General features: G+C 37.0%; 2 protein-coding genes across 4 annotated transcripts; both read right to left on the reverse strand.

Annotated features, from left to right (window-relative positions):
* Positions 1-116: 116 nt before the first annotated feature.
* On the reverse strand, positions 117-4,501 carry LOC112775304 (PWWP domain-containing protein 5). Of its 3 annotated transcripts, none has more exons than XM_025818866.3 (3): positions 4,315-4,501; positions 1,407-4,108; positions 117-638 (listed from the first exon to the last, which is right to left on the reverse strand). In XM_025818866.3, the coding sequence occupies exon 2, from the start codon at positions 4,075-4,077 to the stop codon at positions 1,417-1,419; it is 2,661 nt and encodes an 886-aa protein (XP_025674651.1). In that variant the 5' UTR covers positions 4,078-4,108; positions 4,315-4,501; the 3' UTR covers positions 117-638; positions 1,407-1,416. The 3 variants fall into 3 exon arrangements, with proteins under 3 accessions (XP_025674651.1, XP_025674652.1, XP_072084053.1); XM_025818867.3 differs by having other exon boundaries at positions 1,407-4,089; positions 4,315-4,481; XM_072227952.1 differs by lacking the exon at positions 117-638 and having other exon boundaries at positions 1,406-4,108; positions 4,315-4,481.
* Positions 4,502-5,212: 711 nt separating this feature from the next.
* On the reverse strand, positions 5,213-9,563 carry LOC112775343 (uncharacterized). Its single transcript, XM_025818916.2, has 2 exons — positions 7,630-9,563; positions 5,213-5,636 (listed from the first exon to the last, which is right to left on the reverse strand). Exons 1-2 carry the CDS (start codon positions 9,375-9,377, stop codon positions 5,630-5,632), a joined length of 1,755 nt encoding a protein of 584 aa, XP_025674701.1. The 5' UTR covers positions 9,378-9,563; the 3' UTR covers positions 5,213-5,629.
* Between the last annotated feature and the right edge of the window lie 1,185 nt (positions 9,564-10,748).

Below are 10,748 nucleotides of genomic sequence, written 5' to 3' on the forward strand. Positions count from 1 at the left end.
GAACAATTGTGTAAAAGATATCCACACAAAATATGTTCAAATACATTAGTATATTCTGCCTCAAATAACATGATATTTTACCATCTTGTCTTTTCTAACAATAGGCACGGCTCCAATGCTTTAATTGTTAATCTTTTCCCACCATTTATAACATTTTCATACACGTATCATTGAGCTTATTCTCTTGACCTTTTGTTGCTCAATATTTGGTCCCATTGATACAACGCTGTCACTACCCTTTTAGATGTTAACTTGCACAGTAAGCATAACACCATATTTTCTAGAATTAACTCTCTACAGTGACATTTAATTAGAAGGCCGCGAAGTAGCTTAAACAAAGTCAGAAAGCAAATTAAATTCCTAGTGCTATCACAGAAACTGGACAACAATCTCAACCCAATATACAATCCAAGGTCTACAATCTAGATAGATCTATCCAATGTTCTCAATACTACCTGCTCCACATAAGAAAGTAATATGTAGAATGAAGCAACACCATTGATTTCTTGCAAAGCGCTCTGTAGTAACCTCTTAGATTTGCAAGGTGAAAAAACATCTTGTGTTTCTGAAAACCCTACACATGATCATCTTGTTCCATATTGCTGCTCCAATGACATGCTTCCTTCATAACATTTTTCCTGGCATTAAAATATTTGTGAACCTAGTAAGATGATAATTCACTCAACTGGAATAAAATGGGTAAGATGATTTAATCTTCATGTTATGTGTACTAAACATGTTATGAAATCTATTCTAAAACCATAAATTGTTAAATAGAAGCACAAGCTCTCATGCAAACCGCAAAAGCCCATTGGACTTGAAACTTTTGTAATCCACAGAAAAACGAAGGGTAGTAAGAATTGATGTCAAAATCACATTGTAAATGAGATTTTAATAATGAATAAATTATCTCCCTAAAAAGCTTAAATCTGTTTATTAGAGATATAACCATGTGCCTCCTATCAATTTAAGTTTCTGAAAAAAGTGGTTTTATGAAATAGTATCAGAACTTCTACGACCGAAAAATCTCGAGTTTGATCCTTATTATCCACCAAAAGGAAAAAAACATAAGGTAAATTAAAAAAAAAAAAAAAAAGAGACCTATGCAAAAACTCAGACAAACCCAAAAGAGACTCTTGCGTGAAAGAATATATTAGAAATACAACTACTCATGTGCCTCTCCTGTCAGCTCAAACTTTTGAAAAAAGTAATTTTATGACACACTTGATAAAAGAACTGAAGATACATTTAATAAAGGCACACAACCCCTCATTCAAGAACCCATTGGGTTTGAAGTATGGATAGCACAGACCCACATCTATTAATATTTGACCTTAGTGCTAGTGCACACACTCAAAGCATCCAACCACTAAACATGGCAGATTAAATAGTAAAAAGTTACATACCTCAAATGGCTTATACCATGTTTAGTTCAAAACTTGACAGATCAAGATGCATCTCCTGGTCATGTGTAGCGGGAAAAGATGAAGCTTTGAACAATGCACTTGGAGTATAGTTAAGCTGGTAATTTACAGGAACTGATCCAAATATGTTGAACTTCTTAACGCTACTGAAAGCAACCTCTGCATCAGCACATTTCTTGAAAACCACTCTAGCCCGGCTGCTGCTTCTATCAACTTCTGTTTCAGTTTCCTTTAGAGGTCCAAATCGCCTAAAGATCTTATTTAAGCTTGCTTCTGAGGGAACAGAATCCAAATCAGCAAAGTTTAGAACAAGTTCTGCAGGGGATTTATCGTCTATGTAGCCTGGAGGTTTTTCAGGAACCTCAACATGGTCACTACCAGAATACTGTCCAGGTTTTTCAGGAACCTCAGCAAGATCGCTTCCAGAATACCGTCTCCGGGAATAAGTCTTACGACGAACTTGAACAGGTTTTTCAGGCTCCGAAGGGGCCGGCTCATTGTCCTTTCTGCCACTTCCCTGTGAGGGTTGTTGTTCAGAACCATTTTGGATTTCCATACCTGTCCAATAAGTGTCACCAAGATCATCAAATTCAAATGTTTCTTGCGATCCACCTACTGGTGGTTTCTTCCGTTTAGTACCAACTTTGTTTGTAGGCAAGATCTCTTCTCCAGAATAATCACCTACAACTATTGAGTTCCTGAAATCAGAGAAGAAGCTCACGATAACTTTCAAGAAACCATAATCTCCACGGGGATCTTGTGCCATCAACTGAAGTAATGATAACAAATCATCTAAAGATGAAAATTCTGTTGGAAAACTCGGGCTTGAACTCTGAGCCTCCTCAATATTCGGGGAGAAAAGATCAGATGAATTTCCTGAAAATCCCTCAGGGCTTCCATAGGCAATCTGAGACTTGTCTGCAGTAAACTTGATCATAGGGGATGGAGCTCTAGTAAGTTGACTTGCAACCCTTCGAATACGGTCACCAATTTTAAATGATGGTTTTGTTGTATTTGAAACTTTTGCAAGAGAAATTGTTTTTCTTGCACCTTTTGGCCCTGGGTCATCAGCATAGTGATCGATATTCTTAATTTTCTTCAGAAGGGCTGGGGAAGCCTGATCACCATTGACATCGTCAGACCAATAATCACTACGTGGAGAATCTGGAGACCCACCCACTATTTCTGACAAGCTTCTTTTCTTCTTTCCTGAATAGATACCATCCTTCAGATTATGTTTACGATTGCGACCAGTGCTTGTGGCTTTTAACTTTCCAATAGCTTGACCATCGTTCTTGGTTACATGAGTTGCATGTTTGTCATCTTCACTCAAGCTTTTCTTAGCATTATTACTTAATTTGTTATCATCGTCCAATCCTCCACAATATTGTACCTCAGGCAAGTAAGAGCAACCCTTTAAACGATAGAATGCAAGCAACTGAGCTTTAGCAATTGAAAGCTGTAAGCGATCAAAGCCACCAGTTGGCAACTCTGCTAAAGTTTTCAAGTATCCTATAAGCTTCGTGGGTGAAAAAGAACTAACATTTAAAGATTCATCGACCACGTTGGGTAAATCCACTCCTTGCCGAATCCCAGCATTTTCAACAGTCTGGGTTTTAATCTTTCCATCGGTATCTTTAGGTACACAGGAACATATTAGCCCAAATTCTACACGTCTTCTGACTTCATCCAAAGCACAATCTACAGCATTCTGAAATGATTCAGAACTGTTCTGTTTGGCAATACTAGAGAAATGTGTTCTAAACGGCTTTAGCTGTGATGCTTCATTCCAAGCAAATGTTTTATCACCAAAATAAGCCACTAAATGGCAGTCCTTTTTAGAATGCTTCATTGCCAGCGGGGATGCATCTGATGACTCAAATATCTGTCCTGGCCACCATGGATGACTTCTCACCTTGCCCCAGACCAAATCATGCACAGAAAACTCACGTTCCTTTTCTGTTGGCACCTGATAGGTCACCTCATAATTTTTCTCCGAACTCCCAGGTTTCGTAGATGAACATCTGGTTACCTTTTCATCTCTTATCTTTTGCTGTTCAGCATCATCGGATTCTTCATCTTCAATATCCTGCTCCCCATGTGAACCTGTCTGCTCGTCACTTCCAGCTTGTTCTTCAATACTTTGCCTAATATCTGACTCAACCTGAGTAACATCACTCTTGGCTTCTTTCTCCAACATTTCAGTATCTACCTTTCCATCATCAATGCTTTTCTGCCCATCCGGTGATTTCAAGGTCACTTGACTTGAACCATTTCCATCCAACTCAACTGTCTCATGTTCATTCTTAGTTTCTAAGGACCTCACAACTTGAGAACCCTCAAAAGTATCCCCGGTTCCGTTACCAACCCCGGAAGCTCCTCCACCCGCAGGATTCACATCTTTATCCTCCTCAACTGACCCACCACCACAACCAACTTCATCATTCAGCTCAGCATCATCACTCCCACGAGTGCAAACACCATCTATGTACAAATCAGAACCTAACACCCCAACCATTATGTCCTTCCCATTACACTCCCCAACGAAAGCTTCATCCACCTCCATAGGCTCTTCTAGGGTTTCACCACCCATGTTTTCCTCAAGTGCCACTGTGGATTCTGAACTTCTTCTACAAGTACCCAATTCCCTCATCCGTGATTCTTCCTAAGAAATTTTGTCAAATCTAAGCAAAAAGTAAAAACCTCTCCTTAAACAAAGAAATTTACACATAGTAATATACCCATATAGGGATAAGAATAAAGAACATAAATTTAACCTATGGCTAGCGAGATTGAAAAAAAAGGTTCGAACTTTGATATACGCATCAAAGAGAAAACGAATATGAAAATATTGAAATAAATATTAAGAGAGTGAAGAGGAGGCAAGTACCAGGTTAGATCTTGTTGAGGGAAGTGAAAAGAGAAGCCGAAGGATTTTGGTTTTCGTTCTTGGACTCTAGAGAGAGAAAAACAACAAAAAAATACAGAATAAGCGAATGTTTACGCAGTGAGTGCGCGCGTGTGTACTCGGAAAATATCTTTTCTACACTCCGTTCTATTTCTATTGATCTATTCATAGTTAAATAACTGATTTAGAGGTAATTTAAGTAAAAGGTTTAGGCTTTCTTTGAAAAATAACTGTCATAAATAATAATTTATTTTGAAACTTTACAGCTTTTAGTTTTTTACAGATAATACAGAGCAAAAAACCAATAAATAATATAATGTTGTAAGTATAAATATTTATAATTATTACATTAGTAAAATATGAGTTAACTCTCAATTATTTTAAATTTCTTATCAACAAAATTATAAATAATGTGTTTAACTGACAATATAATTTATATGTAGTAATTCAATAGAAGCTCATATTTTGTACATGTGAAAATGAGGTGTAGACCTCTAAAGTAAGTTCAAATAGCATTGTTAATTCAACTGAGTTAGTATTCAAAGTGTTATAGTAATCAGATTACTTATTACCAATTTTCTCCCTTTGACCGTTTCAATATTAGGAGTCATTCTCACTATGCCAAAGAATATTAGTAATTGTCTGTTTCATTTTAGCCATTTCATTACACAATCCATTATCCATTGCTGTATAACTTGTTTAAAGGGATTATTTATTACTACACACGAAAATTGATAATCCCAATTAGAAATTTGACTTTAATCATGTCAATGGTAAATGTCTATAAACTACACTTGATCAAGTTGGCTTACTGAAAAACCTTTCAGCAATGACTGTTATCCTTTGTCTCTGCTATATAGCCTATAGGAGATCTACCATATTAGATTCTAACTCTTACTTTATTTTCTAAAATCATTGTCAATAATATTCATCCACGAATTTTTCCAAAGATTCCTAGTCATAACCGCAATAAACTACAACACGAGACAGTTCACATAGATGAAATACTAGCTTAAAACTTGCTATTATACAAAAAAGTGTAATAAACAAAATGGCAAAACTTTTCCTTGTTCTGCTGCTATTACAACACTGCAATAAGCATGTAATGCTTAGTGACTGATATCTTGAGGATCAGTGACGAGAAATCTCAAATATTTAAGTTTATGCCCTTGAAATTTGAACCGATGAGCACCATATCAGCAAGTGAATTCAGTATGTTGCGCTTCCCCTTGATGTCAAGGGACTTGCTTCTGTCTGCCCACTGATTCCAGCAACAGGTGATATTGGACACGCGATACTAGTCCCTGCAAACATGAAGATATAACCTCAATGATCACACGCATGATCCAAAACATTAGAGATCAAATCAAAACAATCAACTGGTGCCGGCAGAGAGACTTGTAAGGAATGATAGCAAAATTCAGAAACAACGCATGCAAACATGTATACTCGGAAAATGTGGATTTTTTATTAATGTGCTTAAACCAATCCTTATTAGACTACTTCCAAAAAGCACAACAAATAAGTGGAATAAATAAATCCACACTACTACTGGAGGATAAGTTGTAAGGAAACATTGGAGGAACACTTCAGAGCAACAAAGACTGAAGTACCAAGACTCCTTAAATCCGGTCTTCTTGCATATCATATTGTGTCATATGGATTATCACAGAATACTATAGACACCTATAGAACACTGTTCTTCTAACTCCTACATATCATATTGTAATATATGCATCACATCTTTATCAGAATTACTTAACTAACTCCTACAGAATCTTGTTCCTACAATTTTTCTATTAACTGAATAGAAATTGTGACATCAAATTGATGTAGTCAAGATCTGACAACAGTATTATGTCAGACTGAGAAGAATGATTGATTGGAGTTGGAGATTGGGGTGTTCAAGACCCAGCCCGGACCCAGGGCATATTTTGTCGGGTTCGGGTTTGCCTTTTTAGCCAATGTTATTTTCGGGCCGGGTTATGCTTTGGGTCGGCTCGCCGCTTTTTAAACAATGAAAATATAGATTTTAGAGTGAAATTGGTAATATCATTATACTTTTATACTTCAATTAATTTTTTTATATTATATGGTATTGTTTTTGCTTTAAAATAATTTATTTTGGTATAAATATGATATAACATTTGTTAAATTTAATTTTAAAAGTAAAGTTTTATTACTTTAGTATAAAAAATTTATAAATGTGTATATACTAATTTTATATCAGGTCGACCTGGTTTAACCCGGTTTGTTTCGTATCACTTTCCGATTGGGCCAAAATAGACTCATCACCCTTTTAGATCCGGGTCCGGGCCTAATTAAACCCGGCCCAGCTCAGCCCATGGACACCCCTAGTTGGAGCCATGACATGTTACCATGCGCAAATCAAGACACCGACACAATGACACTAACACCTGAATTGAAACTCAAGCTAGCCATTGCATGTGGAACCAAACATAACCAGCTAGGCACAAGCACTATTAAGCTTATTTTTCCATCCATTTCCTTTAAGGAAATTAAATGAGAGTTTACTACTACACTGAAACATGATACCATCACTTATCCCCTTGGGGTAAAAGGTTGCCCAAAACCACCCAAACTGCACACACACTAGTGAATCTTCTATACACGTGTGATTTAGAAAATGGAGCAAATTGTGTAAAAATGAAAACCAAAATAGTTCCACCATGATCTCATCTTCTGAGTTCTTAGCACTGTTAAACATGTGATGAGTTAGAAATTTGCATATTTTTACACATTTTGTGATTAAGAAAAGACACATTTATCCATGTGCAAATGATGTTAAAAATGTTCAACTCCACACCAAGGCATTCAAATTTCATGATACTAGGGCTCCAAGAATAAATCATGACTTTGCAGTTGCTTAAATATTCATTTTAGTTAAAACAAAGAAAAGGCAGTAGCACTTCTGCAATATAACTAAGATGCAGACACTGATTCCCAATGTCAACTGATGCTAAATTTCTATCACTAGAACAGGCCTCTAAGATTTCTACCAACATTTCCACCGATATAGCCAATGGTATAACTGATTTCCAAAATCTTAGAAGCAAACAAGGTTTTACACTAAAGATATAAGATTTTGAACAGCCAATGATGACAATGTGAATTCACATTTACACAAACTATTAAATGGCAAGCAAATATTTGAGAAACATTGACCTAAAAGGCTAAAACACAAATATTTAAGGAATGCATACGAATAAACATATATTCAACACCTCGACAGTTGACAAAAGAGAAACTGGCATATATAGGGTGAGAGTTACTAACCAGTATTTTATCAACCCATCCCAGCCACATGTTGCTACCTTACTCTGCTCCAAGGGATGCCACTCACAACCAATGCACACACCTTCATGACACTTGAGAGTTCTGAAGACTTTGCAACTCTTCCAATCCCAGAACCAACACTTACCCTCACCATCTCCTGACATCACAAAGCGCCCATCTGGCGAGAAATTGACTTGGCATGCGTATCCAGCCACAATATGACCGGCAAACCTCTTCTTCTTGTTGAGCTGAAACTTCTCCCTGGTGCTATAAATAAGTATCTGGTTATCCAAGCTCTGCGCAGCGAGCCAATTAGAGTTGGGGTGAAGCGAAATGGATGGCATTGAGTGCATGTGTGGCTCGCTAATGTACTTAATAACAACAGGGATACCGAATTCCCACACCCTGAGAGACTTATCATCACTGGAAGTAACAAATCTCCTATTGTTATCAACAAAAGTAATGGTATTCACAGCACCAAGATGCTGATCATACTCCTGAGTTATCTGCCCTGTATTCATATCCCATTGAACAATCTTCTTATCGCTCATACCGGCCAATAGCACATTCTGCTTATCCTCGTCAGGGTTAAGCCGCACCACATAAGGGATCTTCCCAGTCGAAAACGTTGATATCACCTGCCCAGTCTCAGTATCCCAATACTTGATATTCTTATCATAACCAGCACTCAAGAATTTAGTCCCATCATTGCTGAAACAAATATCCCTCACCGCCTTCGAATGCCCCATGTAAGTCCTCATACACTTCCCCGAATTGAACACATCCCAAATCTTAACCTTGGTATCCATACTTGCAGATAATATCAAATGACCATACTTGGGGAAAAACCGAATTGCCGAGACACCCTTTGTATGTCCACTCCAAGTATGCACCAATCTCTTAGGTATATAACAATGATCATTGCTAGCCTTAGCATCTTTAGGAGCCGCAATCCAAGACCTACCCTGATAATCCCTCTCTTCCTTCCCATGGAAAGTGCTCTTATCCTTAACAGCCTCAGCCTTTTCGCCACCAAAACCGGCCTTCTCTTCCCCTTTCTTCTTGGCATACTCCTCAGCATATTTCTTCTGCTCCTCAGTCAACTCACCCTGCAACCCTTCCTTCTTCCCAAACCAAGGACTCTTCTTGTTCTTCGCAAGCCACACATCCGAAGCAGGGTTCTCAGCCTCTCCTTCTTCATCACCACCACCATCAAGTTCTTCTTCTTCCTCCTCTCCTCCCTCCTTCTTCTCCATTTTTCGCCGCTTCTGCTCGCGGTGGGGGATGTTATACACCGAAATAGCGTTGTTCTTCGCTAGGGCATCGAAATCGCCGACGTAATGGGATGCGGAGGGGTCAGCAGCATAGCCAAACTTGTGGAAGGTATTATACTGCTCGTCGAAGAGAAAGGGATCGATGGCAGCGTCCTCGACGAAGCCAAGCTTGTGATTGCGGAGGCCCTGGGCGATGCCGTCCTTGGCGTAAGGGTGGGAAGGGCCCTGGATTGGTGCCCAGAGCTGGTCGAAGGTAGGGTTGAAGGCGACGTTGTGCTGCGTGGGGTCGATGGGGTTGGAGAGGGTCTTGCGGTGTGGCTGCACGGTCAGGGCGAGCATGGTGTCGTCGACGGAGGGAGCGGCGGAGCGGCCAGCGAGGAGGCGCGGCGGGGAGGAATCGGGGGAGTTAGGGTTTTCGGGCGGCGGCGAGGAGTCTGGTTCGTCGTCGCCGGAGTATTGGTGCAACAGATCCATGGTAACAAAGAGAAAGTGAATGTGATTTGAGATGGAATTTTGCGAAGAAAGGATGGTAGTAACTCCGGAAGGTGGAGCTGCAGTGTAACGGTTCTTGGATCAAAGGTTTTGCAAAAATGTGCCCTCCTTCCTAAAAATAAAACACACACACATTAGTTTTAAAAAAATTTAGATTTGATGTTGATCATTTCACACTTTAATTTTAAATAATTTTTTAAACTTAATTATCTTATAATAAAACAATTAAAAATTTATTTGTCAATATTAAAATTTTGAATGAAAACTGATAAAAGAACAAGTTTATTCGACAAAAATAATTTTCAAAAATTTTTAGAGAATAAAAATTTATTAAAAATTAAAAAATTCAATTAAAATTTTTTAAACATTAATTTAAATATTTATTAAAAAGATTATCATTTTAAAATAATAAATTATTATTTTGATTTTCATAAACTTTAAGTTTGATAAATAAAATTATAGTTTTTTAAAATAATCTTAATTTGATAAATACACTAAATATGAAGATATACAGCAAAATATTCTAAAAATTAAACTTTGACTAGATTTTTTACAAATTTGTTTAAAAAGATAAGATCTATTAATTTTTAAAATTTTATTATTTTAAGTTATGTAAAATTTTTATTTAAAAAAATATAATTTTATTTACGAATTTTATAATGCTATCAAAATTATTATAAAAACAAAATTAATATTGTACTCATGAAAAATAAGTTTCATTTGACAAAAGTACTCGAATTTTAAATTTTTGTCTAACACTTTAAAAAATTATTCAAAATTTTTAAACTATTACTATCAAGTATCAACTATATCATCTCCAACCTCTAAGATGGACACAGATTTCATGCGCCGTGCGTGTTTGGCTGATCAGTGTGTCTAGCACTTAACTTTGGCTGACCGGTGCGTCAGACAAAGAGAGTCGTTGGATCTTTTTTATTTTTTAATTTAACGGTAGAGATTATCCTGTTATTTATCTTTTTTGATTGGCTAGTGAATACTTTTTGCAGATTTTGTGTCATAGGGATCACTTTAAAAATTTTAGTTTTTTTGTGGTTATTATTATAGATCTAATATCTATCTGGATTAATAATTTAATAAAGCAAAAATTTATAATTTTGTAAGTTTAAATTAATTAGAGTTAATTATTCTGTTTTATGTTAAACTAAAGAACGATGAAGTTGGTCTGAGAAAAGAGATTTTTTATGGACGTCTGTTGCTGGTACTCACCTTCGTGGACTTTATGCAGTTCGAGTTGCAGGAAGTTATTCCATGTGGAATTGCCAGTCAAGAATTTGCAGTCACTAAACGGCGCATCTGCCTCGATGAAATTGAAAAATATATTATCTTAGCCTA

The sequence above is a fragment of the Arachis hypogaea genome, chromosome 19 (genome assembly GCF_003086295.3).
Source record: "Arachis hypogaea cultivar Tifrunner chromosome 19, arahy.Tifrunner.gnm2.J5K5, whole genome shotgun sequence".
Taxonomy (NCBI): Eukaryota; Viridiplantae; Streptophyta; class Magnoliopsida; order Fabales; family Fabaceae; genus Arachis; species Arachis hypogaea.

Excerpts from the sequence above, each read along its gene's own strand:
- LOC112775304 (XM_025818866.3), bottom strand. The coding sequence starts at position 4,077 with ATGAGGGAATTGGGTACTTGTAGAAGAAGTTCAGAATCCACAGTGGCA.
- LOC112775343 (XM_025818916.2), bottom strand. The coding sequence starts at position 9,377 with ATGGATCTGTTGCACCAATACTCCGGCGACGACGAACCAGACTCCTCG.